The sequence below is a fragment of the Sinohyriopsis cumingii genome, unplaced genomic scaffold, assembly GCF_028554795.1.
Source record: "Sinohyriopsis cumingii isolate HCF-2022 unplaced genomic scaffold, ASM2855479v2 utg000573l, whole genome shotgun sequence".
Classification (NCBI taxonomy): Eukaryota; Metazoa; Mollusca; class Bivalvia; order Unionida; family Unionidae; genus Sinohyriopsis; species Sinohyriopsis cumingii.
This window is the reverse complement of record NW_028315911.1, coordinates 119,749-140,081: the sequence shown is the minus strand read 5'-3', so window position 1 is coordinate 140,081 and position 20,333 is coordinate 119,749. Positions and strand designations below refer to the sequence as shown.

The following is a 20,333-nucleotide window of genomic DNA, read 5'->3' as shown; positions in this document are numbered from 1 at the left end:
AAGTATGTCTATAAATAAGTAGGTCTATCAAGAAGTAGTTCTATCAAGAAGTATTTCTATCAAGAAGTAGGTCTATCAAGAAGTAGGTCTATCAAGAAGTAGTTCTATCAAGAAGTAGGTCTATCAAGAAGTATGTCTATAAATAAGTAGGTCTATCAAGAAGTAGGTCTATCAAGAAGTAGGTCTATCAAGAAGTAGTTCTATCAACAAGTATGTCTATAAATAAGTAGCTCTATGAAGAAGTAGCTCTATCAAGAAGTAGGTCTATCAAGAAGTAGTTCTATCAAGAAGTATTTCTATCAAGAAGTAGGTCTATCAAGAAGTATGTCTATAAATAAGTAGGTCTATCAAGAAGTAGTTCTATCAAGAAGTATGTCTATAAATAAGTAGCTCTATGAAGAAGTAGCTCTATCAAGAAGTAGTTCTATCAAGAAGTAGGTCTATCAAGAAGTATGTTTATAAATAAGTAGGTCTATCAAGAAGTATGTCTATAAATAAGTAGGTCTATCAAGAAGTAGTTCTATCAAGAAGTATTTCTATGAAGAAGTAGGTCTATCAAGAAGTAGTTCTATCAAGAAGTATTTCTATCAAGAAGTAGGTCTATCAAGAAGTAGTTCTATCAAGAAGTATTTCACTCAAGAAGTAGGTCTATCAAGAAGTATGTCTATAAATAAGTAGGTCTATCAAGAAGTAGTTCTATCAAGAAGTAGGTCTATAAATAAGTAGGTCTATCAAGAAGTAGGTCTATCAAGAAGTATGTCTATAAATAAGTAGGTCTATCAAGAAGTAGGTCTATCAAGAAGTAGCTCTATCAAGAAGTAGGTCTATCAAAAAGTAGGTCTATAAATAAGTAGGTCTATCAAGAAGCATGTCTATAAATATGTAGGTCTATCAAGAAGTAAGTCTATCAAGAAGTAGCTCTATCAAGAAGTAGTTCTATCAAGAATTAGGTCTATCAAGAAGTATATCTATAAATAAGTAGGTCTATCAAGAAGTAGGTCTATCAAGAAGTAGTTCTATCAAGAAGTAGGTCTATCAAGAAGTAGTTCTATCAACAAGTAGGTCTATTAAGAATTAGTTCTATCAAGAACTATGTCTATAAATAAGTATGTCTATCAAGAAGTAGGTCTATCAAGAAGTATATCAAGAAGTAGTTCTGTCAAGAAGTATGTCTATAAATAAGTAGGTCTGTCAAGAAGAAGTAGGTCTATGAAGAAGTAGGTGTATCAAGAAGTAGGTCTAGCAAGAAGTAGGTCTATCAAGAAGTAGGTCTATAAATAAGTAGGTGTATCAAGAAGTATGTCTATAAATAAGTAGGTCTATCAAGAAGTAGGTCTATAAATAAGTAGCTCTATCAAGAAGTAGGTCTATCAAGAAGTAGTTCTATCAAGAAGTATGTCTATAAATAAGTAGCTCTATCAAGAAGTAGGTGTATCAAGTAGTTCTATCAAGAAGTAGGTCTATCAAGAAGTATTTCTATCAAGAAGTAGCTCTATCAAGAAGTATGTCTATAAATAAGTAGGTCTATCAAGAGGTAGTTCTATCAAGAAGTATGTCTATAAATAAGTAGCTCTATCAAGAAGTAGGTCTATCAAGTAGTTCTATCAAGAAGTAGGACTATCAAGAAGTAGTTCTATGAAGAAGCAGCTCTATCAATAAGTAGGTATATCAATATGTAGATCTGTCAAGTAGGTCTATCAAGAAGTAGTTCTATCAAGAAGTAGGTCTATCAAGAAGTAGTTCTATCAAGAAGTATGTCTATAAATAAGTAGGTCTATCAAGAAGTAGTTCTATCAAGAAGTAGGTCTATCAAGAAGTAGTTCTATCAAGAGGTAGGTCTATGAAGAAGTAGGTCTATAAATAAGTAGGTCTATCAAGAAGTATGTCTATAAATAAGTAGGTCTATCAAGAAGTAGGTCTATCAAGAAGTAGCTCTATCAAGAAATAGTTCTATCAAGAAGTATGTCTATAAATAAGTAGGTCTATCAAAAAGTAGGTCTATAAATAAGTAGCTCTATCAAGAAGTAGGTCTATCAAGAAGTAGTTCTAGCAAGAAGCATGTCTATAAATAAGTAGCTCTATCAAGAAGTAGCTGTATCAAGAAGTATTTCTATCAAGAAGTAGGTCTATCAAGAAGTAGTTCTATCAAGAAGTATTTCTATCAAGAAGTAGGTCTATCAAGAAGTAGGTCTATCAAGAAGTATTTCTATCAAGAAGTAGGTCTATCAAGAAGTAGGTCTATCAAGAAGTAGTTCTATCAACAAGTATGTCTATAAATAAGTAGCTCTATGAAGAAGTAGCTCTATCAAGAAGTAGGTCTATCAAGAAGTAGTTCTATCAAGAAGTATTTCTATCAAGAAGTAGGTCTATCAAGAAGTATGTCTATAAATAAGTAGGTCTATCAAGAAGTAGTTCTATCAAGAAGTATGTCTATAAATAAGTAGCTCTATGAAGAAGTAGCTCTATCAAGAAGTAGTTCTATCAAGAAGTAGGTCTATCAAGAAGTATGTTTATAAATAAGTAGGTCTATCAAGAAGTATGTCTATAAATAAGTAGGTCTATCAAGAAGTAGTTCTATCAAGAAGTATTTCTATCAAGAAGTAGGTCTATCAAGAAGTAGGTCTATCAAGAAGTAGTTCTATCAACAAGTATGTCTATAAATAAGTAGCTCTATGAAGAAGTAGCTCTATCAAGAAGTAGGTCTATCAAGAAGTAGTTCTATCAAGAAGTATTTCTATCAAGAAGTAGGTCTATCAAGAAGTATGTCTATAAATAAGTAGGTCTATCAAGAAGTAGTTCTATCAAGAAGTATGTCTATAAATAAGTAGCTCTATGAAGAAGTAGCTCTATCAAGAAGTAGTTCTATCAAGAAGTAGGTCTATCAAGAAGTATGTTTATAAATAAGTAGGTCTATCAAGAAGTATGTCTATAAATAAGTAGGTCTATCAAGAAGTAGTTCTATCAAGAAGTATTTCTATGAAGAAGTAGGTCTATCAAGAAGTAGTTCTATCAAGAAGTATTTCTATCAAGAAGTAGGTCTATCAAGAAGTAGTTCTATCAAGAAGTATTTCACTCAAGAAGTAGGTCTATCAAGAAGTATGTCTATAAATAAGTAGGTCTATCAAGAAGTAGTTCTATCAAGAAGTAGGTCTATAAATAAGTAGGTCTATCAAGAAGTAGGTCTATCAAGAAGTATGTCTATAAATAAGTAGGTCTATCAAGAAGTAGGTCTATCAAGAAGTAGCTCTATCAAGAAGTAGGTCTATCAAAAAGTAGGTCTATAAATAAGTAGGTCTATCAAGAAGCATGTCTATAAATATGTAGGTCTATCAAGAAGTAAGTCTATCAAGAAGTAGCTCTATCAAGAAGTAGTTCTATCAAGAATTAGGTCTATCAAGAAGTATATCTATAAATAAGTAGGTCTATCAAGAAGTAGGTCTATCAAGAAGTAGTTCTATCAAGAAGTAGGTCTATCAAGAAGTAGTTCTATCAACAAGTAGGTCTATTAAGAATTAGTTCTATCAAGAACTATGTCTATAAATAAGTATGTCTATCAAGAAGTAGGTCTATCAAGAAGTATATCAAGAAGTAGTTCTGTCAAGAAGTATGTCTATAAATAAGTAGGTCTGTCAAGAAGAAGTAGGTCTATGAAGAAGTAGGTGTATCAAGAAGTAGGTCTAGCAAGAAGTAGGTCTATCAAGAAGTAGGTCTATAAATAAGTAGGTGTATCAAGAAGTATGTCTATAAATAAGTAGGTCTATCAAGAAGTAGGTCTATAAATAAGTAGCTCTATCAAGAAGTAGGTCTATCAAGAAGTAGTTCTATCAAGAAGTATGTCTATAAATAAGTAGCTCTATCAAGAAGTAGGTGTATCAAGTAGTTCTATCAAGAAGTAGGTCTATCAAGAAGTATTTCTATCAAGAAGTAGCTCTATCAAGAAGTATGTCTATAAATAAGTAGGTCTATCAAGAGGTAGTTCTATCAAGAAGTATGTCTATAAATAAGTAGCTCTATCAAGAAGTAGGTCTATCAAGTAGTTCTATCAAGAAGTAGGACTATCAAGAAGTAGTTCTATGAAGAAGCAGCTCTATCAATAAGTAGGTATATCAATATGTAGATCTGTCAAGTAGGTCTATCAAGAAGTAGTTCTATCAAGAAGTAGGTCTATCAAGAAGTAGTTCTATCAAGAAGTATGTCTATAAATAAGTAGGTCTATCAAGAAGTAGTTCTATCAAGAAGTAGGTCTATCAAGAAGTAGTTCTATCAAGAAGTAGGTCTATCAAGAAGTAGGTCTATCAAGAAGTAGGTCTATCAAGAAGTAGTTCTATCAAGAAGTAGGTCTATAAATAAGTAGGTCTATCAAGAAGTAGTTCTATCAAGAAGTAGGTCTATAAATAAGTAGGTCTATCAAGAAGTAGTTCTATCAAGAAGTAGGTCTATAAATAAGTAGTTCTATCAAGAAGTAGGTCTATCAAGAAGTAGGTCTATCAAGAAGTAGTTCTATCAAGAAGTAGGTCTATAAATAAGTAGGTCTATCAAGAAGTAGTTCTATCAAGAAGTAGGTCTATCAAGAAGTGGTTCGATCAATAAGTAGTTCTACCAAGAAGTACTTGTATCAAGAAGTAGTTCAATGAAGAAGTAGCTCCATAAAGAAGTAGGTCTATCAAGATTTTCAAGCTGACCATAACTGGATATCAGACTAGCAACATTTACATTTACGACCAATGACACTGCATCTTAAGTATTTCAACAAAAAAAGCATCCTGATATGACTATTAATTTAGAAGCAGTGACAAGATGGCCACTTTTAGGAATGACTGTAAGAGATTTAGTAAGGCTATGTATATGCTTTTATCTGTGTGGATGCTGATACCAAGGGTAGTACAATACACGTATATCTCCAGTACTTTGCAGAAGTCAGCTAACAATGTTCTACAGTTGCAGCTTAGAGACCTCTTTTGATCATGCAATGGTTAAATGAGTATAAAATAAGAGAAGAGCTACATGTGATGACAGAAACCTACTTGTGTCATTGAACTATTATATCTGACTGCAAATACTGCACAAACTGGGTGGCATAGTGAGCCTGTCAAACTGCTTAGCACAGTGGGATTTTTCATGATCCTCTTCACCTGGTGTGTGTGAAGACATTTTGAAGAAATCTGAAAAGAAAAGAAGCAATGCAATTTAGGTGTCTACTTGTGTCTTCATTTGTATTTGTAAAAAACAAATAACAAATACAAGACAAATAACTTAAATAGATGTCCTTACAACCTGATATAGTGAAAAAAAAAGAAGATATCCAAGAAGACTTGAAATTGCTCACTTGGCTGACATATACCTAAATTCCAGATGCAAGAGCAATCTGAAACGAAATCTTGGATAGTAGAGTACTTTTGGTCACAATTTCTTTCATTTCTGTTGACTGGTTAAAATAAGATACTCTTCAGCTTCTCAACAATCTTCTGCCATATTTGATGACACATTAGCATCATTTGCATAAATGATAAAGGCCTTAACAAAAGGATGGTGTTTGCAAAATTTGATCAAAATACATTGAATGCTTTATGATAAGAAGCCAGGTAGGCATTTTTTAGTAACAAAACCCACATTTAATTGGTTTGTGGTCTTAATGCCATTTTCCAACACATGATAATAGCCAGTAAACATGGTGGAGGATAAACCCAAGAAAAATCCTGGGAAAAACCAATGACCCACAGGAAGCTACTGGGCAGCTTTCTCATATACCCACACTGGTCAAGCCAAGGACTTAAACCCAAACAAACATATATGATGTCAGTACTCTGCAAAGTTGAGTTACTTAGACCTCTCAACCACCTGGGACTGAAAAGGAAATCTGCAAAGGTGAGTTCCTTGAACTCTCAACCACCTGGGACTGAAAAGGAAATCTGCAAAGGGGGGTTCCTTAGACCTCTCAACCACCTGGGGCTGAAAAGGAAATCTGCAAAGGTGGGTTCCTTAGACCTCTCAACCACCTGGGGCTGAAAAGGAAATCTGCAAAGGTGAGTCCCTTAGACCTCTCAACCACCTGGGACTGAAAAGGAAATCTGCAAAGGTGAGTTCCTTAAACCTCTCAACCACCTGGGACTGAAAAGGAAATCTGCATCATATGAAGAAACTTAAAAGACCCTGATGATCTGTCATCAGGGATTCAAATTTTGGGAAAATTTTGAGGTTGAAATTTTTTAAAATCAGGAATGAAAGATATGACTTTTAGTTAGTAAATGGCTTATGTATATACGTGAGCAAACACTTAACTAAAACCTGTAACTGTAAGTGAACCAGTCACAGGGAAATAATGGCGGACATTGCTACATCTGGGAAGTACCAATTTATTAAATTATCTGTTTTTTGTCAATCATTGGGCAAATATATTCAGAAAAATATACAATTCATAAAAAGCAATATCTAGGTATTATTTTAATTAAGATTTAACTTTAAAATTCAATTATGTAGGTCAGAAACGTATGGGATAATGCTATGTTATGGATTGAACCGTGCCAAAAACTACTACAAGTACATAGACAAGTAAATAAACCATAAATTTGCAATCCTATCAATGAACCATTGTAATGAAGCAAAGGGAGTGATTATACATTATGAAAACCCATCCTTCTAATAGCAGATGCATTCATGTCTGCGTTGATTCAGTTGGAAAGAAGGGTTTAGTTCATATACTGACTATAAAGGAGTCATGTCTGTAATTTTATGCATTTTAGTGTGTTATGTATGAATAGTTATGGTAATGTTTTATCTGCAGCAAAGAAATGAGGAAGAACAGTGTGATCTGAAGTCACATGTGCACTTGCCCTCATGCACATGGCACAAGACTTTGTTTCAAATGGGTTTAGAACCTCTGAAAGTGGCTTTACTGAGAAAATATATATAAAAAAATTAAGAAAGTTTAAAAATATTGATTAAGGGTTTTTGATTAAACATTGTTACTAACTTGCATTTACAATAATATAACCTGATTACTCAGTTAAAATTTGTTACAATATAGTTTCATGTGACCAAAATAACTCTGATAATTTTCAACCTGAAAATAAACTATTGCTTAACCCTTTACCTCATGCAAGCATCTTTGGACGCCTCTACTCCATTTGCATGGAAGCGCCTTTCGACGCCTGCTGTAAATATCAGCCATTTATGAGTTGGTTTTCGTAGCACCACCTATCAGATACTACATTCATTTCTGCGAATGACAATTACATCAGATCACGTGGTCGCTGTTTATACACTGGTTGATATCTGCTATTTAAAGTAACTGGGTCGTAATCTCCACTCTCCAAAATGGTGGTCACGGATTTCATTCAGTACTTACGAAGTTTTCACAATTAGAATCACAACTATGAAAGCTTCAATAACTTAGGTACAGGCTTCGATATTGATGTAGGCAGCAATTAGTTTTTATAAATTATCAAATTCAGATGACTTAGTGATGTAGACGCAGACGAAAAACATGTAAATTTCGAGTATGGGAAATGGCAGCTACAGTTGGTCATGCGGCCTCACTGACATGACTGTGAACGAATTCTCTCAAGATTTTAAAGCACATAAAAAATTCTTCTGTGAAAAATAATTACACAGCTTTAACAATCAGACTTTACTCTTAAATTTTTCCACATATAATAGATGCGTACCAAAAATGTAAAATCGTGAAAATTGCTGTTAAATATAACATACACTACATTGCTTAACAGTTCACAGGCAGGCCTATGCGTATGCGGTCAACTATGTAACAGGTGTTATATTTACAGCGCGCTGCACTTTGTCACTATGCTCTTTGAGGTAAAGGGTTAAATCCAATGTTAAATGCAAATATGCATACTGGGAAATTGAGGGCATGATTCGAATTAGAGAACACACACACACACACACACACACACACACACATATATATATATATATATATACTATTCTGATTTTTTTCTCTGTTAACTTTACATTGTCAGAATCATGCAATATTACCCAATACTGAATCATGTACACTTGCATAGTAGGCATTTTATGCTGTGGTTGTTTAAATTTGCTCCTGAATGAAGAAAAGAAGATGTTTAGTGGACTGCCACATACCAACTGTTTTGACTCATTCCGTGTTAACTTTTTTGATACAATGTTTTGGATTTAGGCTAGCTATACAACTGATGCAGGAAAGGGTCCTTGCAAATAGCATACTAGTGATAAGGCATATACTGTCTTCTTTAGCTGGTGATAAGAATGGCAAAATAAAATACTTAGTGTTACATCCTGAACTTCATCAAAATGCAAATCCAAATTACATGAGCCTTGTAATATGTTCTCAATCTTGATTACACATTTCAAAATTGTACTGTAATTTCGAATAAGTGCAATTACATCCTCCTTACTGCACTCAAAATGAAATAAACATTAAATTCCAAAGTGTCTTTTTGATAATTGCAACTGAAAAACTTTGTATCTTTCCCATATTATGATTTCAAACATTCAATGACAGAAACAGAAACACATGTGCAGATGTCAACATGCTTCTCCCTCGCTTCTTCAATCCTATGTATTTCATGTGGGATTGTCACTTATAAATCCAGTCCATAATCACGAAATTTCGTAGAATGGAAAAAAATATCAAAATCTATTCATTCCAGATCAAATGGAGAAGTTGTTGCTCCCAAAATTGATGGTCCTTAACATGTTATTTTATGTAAATTTATGTAAGCACAAATTATATCCCAGATATTTCATTGTTATAGTACAGAACTGTAAGCTGTACAGAAGCCTGGTTGCAGAACACATCTCCTACCCTGGCCACACTTTCAGTGATATAAACCAAGACTAGAAAAGACACAAATAAAATTATCTTTTGCAGCCGACACATTTTCTTTTCAATAATTTTCTGAATTTGCTTAATAGCCTATAATGACTACTACAACAATGAAATATCCAGGATATAATTTACGCTCACACACACACACACATATATATATATATATATATACACACACACACACACAGAGTAAAACCTGTCCTGAGAGACCACTGCTATGAGAGACCACCTGTCTTGAGACCAGGTTCTCCATGTATAGATTTATTGATTTATTGATTATATAGTGTTATGACCTGTTATAAGAGATCACCTGACATGAGACCATTTTTTTGGCAGAAGGGGTATTCTTTCAATACCGGTTGCATTGTATATATTGCGTTTCTTGTTTCGCATCCACTTCTACTTGTTGAGCTCTCACTTCTTCCCTTTCTGTCCAAAAAGAAAAGTCACTTTTCCCTAAAACTCAAGTCTAGCTTGATCCTGATTGACCTGTTGCTCCCAAAATATATATGACTTAACCATATCTTAAAGTGCAAGCAAAATGTATTGAAACTGCAATCACATGGTTGTACTGGGATTTACTATGCACTAAATGTAATACTGCCCTCTAATTGCTTGGCCTCTGCTAGGCTTTGCATTTACTATGCACTAAATGTAATACTGCCCTCTAATTGCTTGGCCTCTGCTAGGTGACATATGCGAAAGAATTTCATAAGTGGTACTGGCCAAAGTTGATGGGGAATTTATTTTATAAAGTAAATTTTTAATTCTTCATTCATATAAGCAACTCAGGCCACTTAATATATGTTTTCACTATCTGCAGCAGTCAGTAGATGATTAAGAAGTTATTTGAAAATTATTGCAGCTAATTGCAAGCTGTCATTTGGTTTTGAGAAGCAATTAAATGTTATTAGTAGGAAGTAAGGAAAAACCAGGGGAAATATTCTATTGTTGAACAGGTTGGCAAAAAGATTCGGTGTCATTTGCATGTGCTTTTAAATTATGTTGATTGCAAAATGTGAGTGTGAGATGTACTTGGGACTGCTTAGTGTTTTAGGGATTATTTACGTAATGTTTTTATGGTCTGAACTTAATGAACAAAGATGCCCCTACAAGGATGCCAGCCATCTACTGTAAAATGTCTAAGTTGCTTAGGTCAATGAAAAATTAAAAGTTTACTTTATAAAAAAAGTCTGTTTCAAGCATAAAGAAATAAACCCAAAGATTTATATCAAGCTGCATCTGAGACAGCTACCAGTTGCCCCAATTTCTGATGCAGACTGTGAGAGGGGGTTTAGTCGCCAGACTGTGAGAGGGGGTTTAGTTGCCAGACTGTGAGAGGGGGTTTAGTTGCCAGACTGTGAGAAGGGGTTTAGTCGCCAGAATCTGATCTAAACAAACTTGCAAAATTCTATGGTTATATCTACTCTGAAATTTTTTATAAGAATTTCCACTGATGGGCCTAGTGTTGAGAATTTTGATTTCAGCCAAGGCATTTAAGAAATGGTCTAGGAAAAAAAATTGTGGCTGATATTTATGAACTGTCAGTGACATTGTTTCTATAGGCCAAGCAGTATTTTGTATTATCAGTTATAAAGACACATTCTTATTCATTCTTGCTTTTCATATGCTATACACTTAACTTCACATGTATATAATGGTAATGTTCTATGTATTAACAATTATTCTCATGCTTTGAAATGTAATATAAACATGTAAAAACTGTTTAACTGTCATGTTTATATAGATTAAAAATAGGGCCAATTATAATATTAGTATATATTTTAAGTCCCTTCCTAATGGCATAAAAGAGCTCCTATGGCTGAAAAGTGGCTCCAAATATTTTAATTTGGTGAATTTCATGGCGCAAAGAAAAATATTTCCATGGGAAATCATTTTCAACTGACAACTGAAAGGGCAATTCTCCATCCAGCTTGTTGCATTTGCATATTAAGTGGGTGCAATCTTGGCCATGTCAAGCAGTAGCATGGGAAAATGGTTCAGCATTCCTTAAAGGTACAACAGTAAGTCAAATTTGTGTTGGCATACCAAGTCAAATGCCTGAGCTAAACATTGGTTCTTAAATATGTCATGCAAAAAGAAAGACAAGTGTCCTCCCTTGTACTATTACAATTTTTGGGAACACTGTAAGCAATGATAAAAGTGTGTGTGATTAGCTTTTTAACATAGCTTTAAAATATATTCAGTCATATTGCTATCTCTGCAGTGTGGTCGTTTATAGTGAGGTCCAGCAATGGTGCATCATGCCACAGACATGTAGCATTATGTCCCATCCAGTCACATTATTCTGACACCAGGCTGAACATTCTTAACACTAACCCCCTAATACTGAGCTCCTAGCAAGGCAGTTACAAATACCATTTTTATAAGTCTTTGGTTGGTATCACTCGGCTGGGGTTTGAACCTGCAGCTTCCCGCATAGTCCTACAATGTAAGACATATGTTGTTTTTGTTTTAGTGCTATGTCTTACTATCCAAATAACGGCCTTGTGTAGCGTATTTTGATGTCAACGACATCGGAATGAGTAATCAAAGATTCAGGAATGTCTCACACACTTGGCAGCCAATATCGACACTCTTCCACTAATTTATGTGTAATTAATATACTTACTGTGCTGTCTTTATCCTGGCAGAATGAAAATATGATACTAGTAATTGGATACATTTTCATGTTTCATTGACATACATTTAAATTTGTTGCAATGTGATGGTAGTCAAGGTATGCCAAAGCAGTGTTTCCCTTTATGCACAGTTATGTGTCAGAGATGCAGGTAAAAAAAAATTGATGCACACTTTGTATTACCATGTGTATTTTTGACGCAAAGGATGTACACGCTGCGATGTGTTCAATTTCCAATGCAGTGGACAAATGATGGCATCATGTCCGAGTTCGAGTGTAGGCATTGTTATGATGGAGTAGCCTCCCTTAATCTCGCGAGCTCATACCAGTCTGGTTCTAGTGTAGGCTTTATTATGATGGAATAGCTTTCCCATATTTCGCAATTACACGATTTTCTTCAGGCTCAGCAGCATGTCTTGGAAGCAAAGGAACATTGATATATTTCTAAGTAGAAAAAGACCACCAGAGGAAAACCACGCGTACCAAGAATCATCAGCCAAGAAGGTGAAATTAATGAACATATAAAAATAACTGTGGCGCATAGCTTCAACGATAAATGGAAGAAAGAATTCCCCTGGATGGAATACATTTCATCTACTGGAATGATATGCTTGACTTGTGTTCGGGCGAGTGAAAAGACTTCCAAAGTCAAGAATCCTTTTGTGACTGGGTCAAAGAACTATCAAAAATCCATCCCTCTTCGCCATGAAGAATCAGGGGAACATATTATCGCAAAAGGGATTATTTCGCAAACGAAATCTGGATGCTTGCCAAGAAAAATGCAAAGAGCAGGTAGACGCTAGCCTCGTGGCGCAGATGAGAATGGCGGTGCATATGTGCCGAGAAAATATTCCAGACCGACAGTTTCCTGGTTTAATCGAACTTCAGGTAAAATCCCCCTCCTCTGTCTTTCTGCTTGCATGTGTCTGTGTATGTGTCTCATGTCTTATAACTTTAGATCGAATTAATTTATAAAGTGAAATGGTCATTGATCAGTCCACTCCAGTCTACTTTTTTTAAAAATAGAATTTTCAGTTAAAGAACTATAACACTGAATGAAGGGATTAACATTGGTTCTGCATTACCTAGTGAACTCTCATACCAGCTGACTTGTGCTAAGTGACAGGATGATATGCAAGTTTTTATTACTTTTTTTTAATAGAGGGACAATGGTTGTTCAGCTCTGAAGAATGAGACCCTGACATACAAGAAGCATGGGACTGTGTCCGAGATGCAGGCAGCAGCCTCTTAAGTTTGCAAGGAGAGGGTCCAACAAAGGGTCCATACTTCCCCATACCTGGGCATTCTTCTGGATGAGTCCCTGGATATTGCTGTGCAAAAAAATTGGTTATATTTTGTCAAACTGTTTATGGTGGGAAGGCACACACTGAATATTTAGCTAACGTGAAGGTGCAAGATGGAAAAGCTGAAACAATCACAAATGCCTTAACGGATATTCTCCAGGAATACAAGATTGATATTAAGAAGGTGATTGGTTTGGACACTGATGGGGCAAATGTCATGATAGGTTCAAAATCTGGAGTGGGTGTACGGCTGAAAGAGAAGAATAAAAGAATGGTGAGTGTCCGGTGTATTGCTCATAGATTAGCCTTGGTTGCATACTGGGCTGCAGCAAGCATAGCATACATGAAAAAGTACCAGTCTGTTTTGGTCACATAACTTCTTTTCATATTCAGCTTGTAGATATCAGAGGATAAGAGACATGTGCCAGAATATGGGAGAGAAAGCGAAAAGGTTCAAAAACCCTACCCAGGTGAGATGGCTGTCTCACCATGATGCTGTGCAAGCCATTGAGAGCTGTTGGGGATGCATAGTTCTCGCACTTGAGCAAGAAGCAGCTCAGAATGACTCTGTAAAAGCTTCAAAAGCAAATCCTAGCCAAGGTACATACATACAAGTTTCTTGCATCGACAATGTTATTGCTTGATGTCCTGCAAGAGGTAACCAGATGCAGCAAAGTATTTCAAAAGGAGGTCATTGATGTTGATCAGGTAGAACATATGCTTGATGATACTCTGGAAACACTCAAAGATCATGTCAGCAATGTAGATGGATACACACCACGTGTGACTGAACTAAACAGTCAACTTGATATGTCAGGGTGTACAAGGTGTACAACCCAAAGAATATCATAAGGGTACTAAAAGATCTGTCAAAAATCTCGCAAAAGAGTTTGCAGCATGTGTTGAATCAGAGATGAGAAAAAGATTCTCCCCATGTGATATACAGATTTTGAAAGACCTCTCTACAGTACTTAATCCTAAAAAGTTACCTCAAGGCACTGAAGAAATAAGAACCCATGGTTCCGAGTCCTTGGAGAGGCTCATTGACCAATTTGGAACAGGGGAAAATCCTCTGATTGACCCTGAGGAAACCAAGGCATCTTTCCTTTGCTTCAAACGCTACATTTCAAGACATAAAGAGAAGGGGCTGGCTGAAATCAGTGAACTACTTCTTCAAGAAGGAGGGGATGTTTTCCCCAACTTTGCTCAACTTGCTGCTATTAGTCTGGCCATTCCTCTTACCTCTGTGCCTTATGAGAGAGGGTTCTCTGTCCAAAATGCTATACATTCACTAAAAAGAAATGAATCTTTCACTGAAGTCTCTTCATGAGAAAATGCTTGTTAGATATGAAGCCAAACGTCCTGATTTTGACAAGCAAGAGTTTGCAAAAAACTTGTGCATCAAATTTCAAGAAATCTGTTCCAGGAAGAAATAAAATAATGATAAGAGTAAATTTCTTTTCAGATGCATTAAAATGATTGTTTGATTATTGAGCTTGTTTGTTGATTTTTAATTTTAGTCTGAGATAAAGTGAGTATGCAATACATATATTTTCCTATGTTCAGGTAAAAAAAGATTAGGGATGAGATGAAAATTTGTCAGCATAGTCTTGACCCCCAATATTTTCATTTGATCCCCAGTTCTGATAAGAAAGGTTTTTTTGACCCTTAGTTTTACACTCCTAGGGGATACACTGGCCAGAGTAAGTTCAAGTAGGTTCATGTTGGGGATATGTTTCTTGAAAGAAATGAACCATTGCTTACAGTTCCAATAGGCATAATATATGTTTATTTGTTTCATTAAAGAATAATATTTCAACTTAACCCAATTTCGGCATTCCTGGCTTTCATCACTTTCCAGCCAACTAAAATGTTGGCCAACAAAACTTGAAAACAGGTCCATTTCTTTTGTGAAAATCTGAATTTATTAGAGAGATGATATCAGAGTAAGTAAAGTCTAACTAAAACATTATGACTTTACTTTGTAGAAAAACATTGTTATTTTAGTAGTCAGTTGTGTGAAATATTTCTGAAAATTTGACTTTTGTATTGATGTTAGTTAACATCAAAACACGCTACACAGCGCCATTAGTTAGGCTGTAAGACCATGACGCCCACAACATAAATATCAGCGTTGAGGTCTTACATGTAGGACTACTTCCTGCACTGCAATGATACAAGACCCTGTCCACTTGATCTTAATCAATCAGTGTAAACAAAGGTTGTGGCTGTGGCGCCACTAAGAGATGTGCTTTCTTGAGAACTGTGACTTTATGAAACTGTCAGATAGGTTGTGGGAAGTCAAGAGAAATTGGGAAGCTTTAAAGAGTTATGTCCCCTGACAGTCCTATGTCTGTAACAATTACGGAATGAAGTCAGATTTCCTGACCCAGTTATACCTGGATGGGGACGTCATCGCAGTATTGTCCCTTTCGAAAAAAATGTTAAAAAAGAAAAGCAACAGAAACTATAGTATTAATTCATAACGAGCACAATAGATGTCCTGACTTCAATGACAAGTTCACGTGTCTACCACAAGTAGCAAGCAGCGGTACTTTGAAAGCATGAATAACTTAATTTTGTGAGGTCATACGTGATGTAGCATATACGCTATTGTTTCAAGCCGTTTACCTTAAATAAACTAAAATGTCCTACAGTCTGTGATCTCTGTACGTGGTAAAGTTTGCATAACGACATTCGACACATAGAAGTCGCCATTTTTTTCTCGCTGGGAGAGTAGTTTTATCACATTCATACAAAAATGTACCGGAGTAATATTTGTGTCTGGAAACCAGACTATACGCTCGGAAAGGTAAATAATAATACCGTTTGCCAGAGATCGTTATACGATCATGACACCGGACAAGCAAAAGAAATGCGGATATATATATATATATATATATATATATATATATATATATATATATATATATATATATATATATATATATATATATATATATATATATATATATATACGATTTATTAACAAATAGAGATAAACAGTTTTAGTAATATTAGTATTATGTATAATACACGCTTATTAGAAGAAAAGAAAATAAATTACAAAAAAAAAAAAAAAAAAAAAATTACAAAGATAAATGTAATCAACATATACACTAGTATAATCTTTATAGCTGTTAAAGTGGTTATCAGAACTCAATTTATTTAATAAAAATATGATAAAAATATGGTGTGCATTACGGTTACTATCAAGTATTTTATAAATAATAATTCATAACGAGCACAATAGATGTCCTGACTTCAATGAGTCTGTCTAGGGACAAGGGGAATTGAACATGGGAATAAAGTGTGGGTTTGTCTAGGGACAAAGGGGAATTGAACATATATATATATATGCATACACACTTTAACCACATTTAAAAACATCATTAATTCAGACAATATTTATAACTAATTTAATCGATTAGCGGCATAAGTTGAAAGCGCACGTCTCAACTAGGAAGTTTCAATCGTTGACAGCAGTATTAGTTACCGGTAGTGTTTATTTTTTTTTTTTTCTTTTTCTTTTTTATAAAGGATAAAAGAAGCTTTTGACATTGTTAAATACTAAACTGTTTCATGATGGAATTTCAGGTAAAACTCTACACTGGATAGACTATTTTGTATGTCTTCGAGAACAATGTGTAAATGGTTTCAAATCTGGTTGGTCCAATGTAGACTCTGGAGGCACAGCACTTGGACCAGAGCTTTAAACATTGTACATCAATGACATCATTATTAAAATTAATTAAGAATTCTCCTCTTTGTAGATGACTGTGCATGCTACAGATCAATCAGAATTCCAACAGATTACAAAATGCTATTAATAAACTTGGACAGTGAGCACCAACAACGGGACATGCGATTCCAACCTAAAATAAAATGCAACAAAATGCAAGCAACAAGAAAGAAATGCCAGTAGTGAATGGGGTCACTAGAGCCTCAATGGGAATTAGCATTACAGAGACCCCTGGGTCACTATAGCCTCAATGGAAATTTAACATGAATAGTGAAAGGGGTGAGATTAGCGTCAATGGGAATTAGCATTATAAACACCCCCTGGGCGAGATTAGCGTCAATGGAAATTTAACATTAACCACCCTGGACGAGATTAGCGTCAATGGAAATTTAACATGGGCAAAAAACCCTGGGTAAGATTAGCGTCAATGGAATTTAACATTGGAGAAAGGAAAAAAAAGGAAATATTGAGATTAGCGTCAAAGGCATTCGAACAATGGAAACAAAAAATATCGATTCTAGGGACAAAGGCAATTGAACATGGGGAATAGAGTTTGGGTCTGTCTAGGAACAAGGGGAATTGAACATGGGAATAAAGTGTGGGTTTGTCTAGGGACAAAGGGGAATTGAACATGTTAGAAAAAAAAAACTACTTTAGGGACAAGGGGAATTGAACATGGGATTTTTTTTTTTTTTTTAAAAATTTATAAAGGGGTAGGCAATTGAAAAGTCATTCTCTTTTCGAGAAATATGGCTGGCCCTGAAAAGGGCCTTTGGTTTCTTCTTCTTCTTCTTCTTCTTCTTCTGCTTCTAATTTCTTCTTTTTCTCCACCAACTTCTTATTTTCTCACCTACACTCTTTTTCTTCTTTTTTTTCTCCTCCTCTTCTTTCTTCTCTTCCTCCTCCTCTTCTTTCTTCCTCTTCTCATTTTCTTCTTCTTTTTCAATTTTTTCATTCCATTTTAGTAGTAAATGGGGTGAGATTAGCGACAATGGGAATTAGCATTACAGAGACCCCTGGGTCAGATTAGCGACAAGGGAAATTTAACATGGCGAAAAATCGTGGGTCAGATTAGCGACAAGGGAAATTAACATGGAGAAAAACGCTGGGCCACTTTAGGGACAATGGGAATTTAACATAGAGTTTGGGTCTGTCTAGGGACAAGGGAAATTAACATGGAGAATAGAGTTTGGGCTTTTGGGATTTTTTTTTTTTTTTTTAAAGTTTTTTTTAAATTTAAATTTAAATTTAAATTTAAATTTTAAAAAAAAGGGGTAGGCAATGGAAAGGCTATCTCTTTTCGAGAAATATGGCTGGCCCTGAAAAGGGCCTTTGGGTTTTCTTCTGCTTCTAGTTTCTTCTTTTTCTCCACCAAATTCTTATTTTATCTCCAACACTCTTTCTCTTCTTTTCTTTCTTTTTTTTCTCCTGCTCTTCTTTCTTCTTCTTCTCTTCCTCCTCTTCTTTCTTCATCTTCTCATTTTCTTCTTCTTTTTCAATCTTTTCGTTCCATTTGCTTATTCTTATTCTTTCCTCTTCATCCTCCTTCTCCTCCTTTATCTCTTTCATGACACCACTAATCTTGTCCTTTACCTTTTTTAAGTTATTAATTTCCATCTTTACACGATGGGGACTACAGGAATAATGGTCTTCAACCAGTCTTATCAACATCTGCTCCATCATTCCTAAGTTGTCTAAAACGTCTTGTAATGTTTGTATTTTGTCCATTTGGTTAGAAGCCATCTTCTTTTTTTATTCTTTGCAGAATGGTTTGAACGACGAATACTGTGGGTTCTTATACTTAAAGCGCGTACGTGAAGGAAAACATCCCCCTAAAACGTAAAATTGATCTTACCTAGATCATGACCAAACAACGCGCGGACGTGAAGGAAAACATCTCCTACTTTTTCATTTCATATAATAAAACCCAAACTATACTCTCCACATACGCTAAGAAACAATAAACAAATCCATAATCTATTATCCACACAATCGTACGTGAGCGGGTACAAACACAAACACACAAACACAAACACACAAACACATACGCTAAGAAACAATAAACAAAATCCATAATCTACTATCCTCACAATCGTACGTGAGCGCTTACAAAACCCAAACTATACTCTTCACATACGCTAAGAAACAATAAACAAATCCATAATCTACTATCCACACAATCGTACGTGAGCGCTTACAAAACCCAAACTATACTCTCCACATACGCTAAGAAACAATAAACAAAATCCATAATCTATTATCCACACAATCGTACGTGAGCGGGTACAAACACAAACACACAAACACAAACACACAAACACATACGCTAAGAAACAATAAACAAAATCCATAATCTACTATCCTCACAATCGTACGTGAGCGCTTACAAAACCCAAACTATACTCTTCACATACGCTAAGAAACAATAAACAAATCCATAATCTACTATCCACACAATCGTACGTGAGCGGGTACAAACACAAACACACAAACACAAACACACAAACACATACGCTAAGAAACAATAAACAAATCCATAATCTACTATCCACACAATCGTACGTGAGCGCTTACAAAACCCAAACTATACTCTCCACATACGCTAAGAAACAATAAACAAAATCCATAATCTACTATCCACACAATCGTACGTGAGCGGTTACAAAACCCAAACTATACTCTCCACATACGCTAAGAAACAATAAAGAAACCCATAATTTTCTATTCACACAAACATACCTTAGCTCTTACAAGCACCAACACACAAATACATACCCTCACACTATCTTAGAAAAGAGTTAGTGTTTATATTCACACTACTCTACCTACACATTGGCAAATTGATGGTTATTTCTTTTCTAGAGTATTGGGTAGCCCTGAAAAGGGCTGTTTTTTGGAACTTCATGGACACCTGGTTAATGGTGGCACCTTCCAGGCCTGGCGCCACATACACATCTTATCCCCCAGTTACTTTTTACTTTTTTGGGGGAGAGAGCAGAGGCAGGATATGTCGCTTCAGAATCCCAATTTTCGCTCTCTGGGATTCTGAAATTTATTATTCTTCTCTTCTTTTCCTTCTCCTCCTCCTCTTCTTTGTTTCTTCTCTCCTCCTCTTTGTATCTTCTTTCCTCTTCTTCTTCTTCTTTATATCTTCTCTCCTCCTCTTCTTTTTTTCTTCTTTCCTCCTCCTCTCTTATCCTTCCCTCTCCACAATGGCTTCCGCGGCCAGTTCATTCAACAGGCGCCTGGCATATTCCAGATGCACATGAAGTTCCAACAGTTTAGACAGTCTCGTGTTCATTTTTGGTGTTGATCAATCAACAAAGGTAGCTAGACTGCCCAGCGAGTTTCAATTTATAGTGAAAGCGCGGACGTGAAGGAAAACATCCCCCTAAAAAACATAAAATGGATGTTACCTACATCATGACCAAAAACAACAACGCGCGGACCTAAAAGAAACACTCATTCACTTTTTTATGCTACCCATCACTATTTTAAAATTTTTTATAAATCACTTCATTAGACTATCCACATACGCAAAGCAATCCAATCTAACTCCAAATATACACCTCAAACACCAAAAAAAAAACATGATTTTAATCTACTATTCATACCAACTTACTTAAGCACTTACTAACACACAAACACATACCCTCACATTTTTTAAAAAAGAGTTAGTGTTTATTTTCACACTACTCTACCTACACACATTGGCAAATCGATCGTTATTTCTTTTCTAGAGTATTGGGGTAGCCCTGAAAAGGGCTGTTTTTTTTTTGTTTGCTATGGCATTCTTTTTTTTAGTTTCTAAGAATGCGATGT

At 35.2% G+C, this 20,333-nt stretch overlaps 1 protein-coding gene across 1 annotated transcript in view; it reads right to left on the bottom strand.

Annotated features, from left to right (window-relative positions):
• Window positions 1-15,551, bottom strand: part of LOC149773775 (mitochondrial inner membrane protein OXA1L-like) — a 65,076-nt gene extending 49,525 nt beyond the window's left edge. The window contains exons 1-2 of the mRNA XM_089946016.1: window positions 15,401-15,551; window positions 5,025-5,162 (exon numbers count right to left, since the gene is read on the bottom strand). Of these exons, the coding sequence (XP_089802142.1) occupies window positions 5,025-5,162; window positions 15,401-15,487 (225 nt within the window). The 5' untranslated portion in view covers window positions 15,488-15,551. The remainder of the gene's footprint in view (window positions 1-5,024; window positions 5,163-15,400) is intronic.
• Between the last annotated feature and the right edge of the window lie 4,782 nt (window positions 15,552-20,333).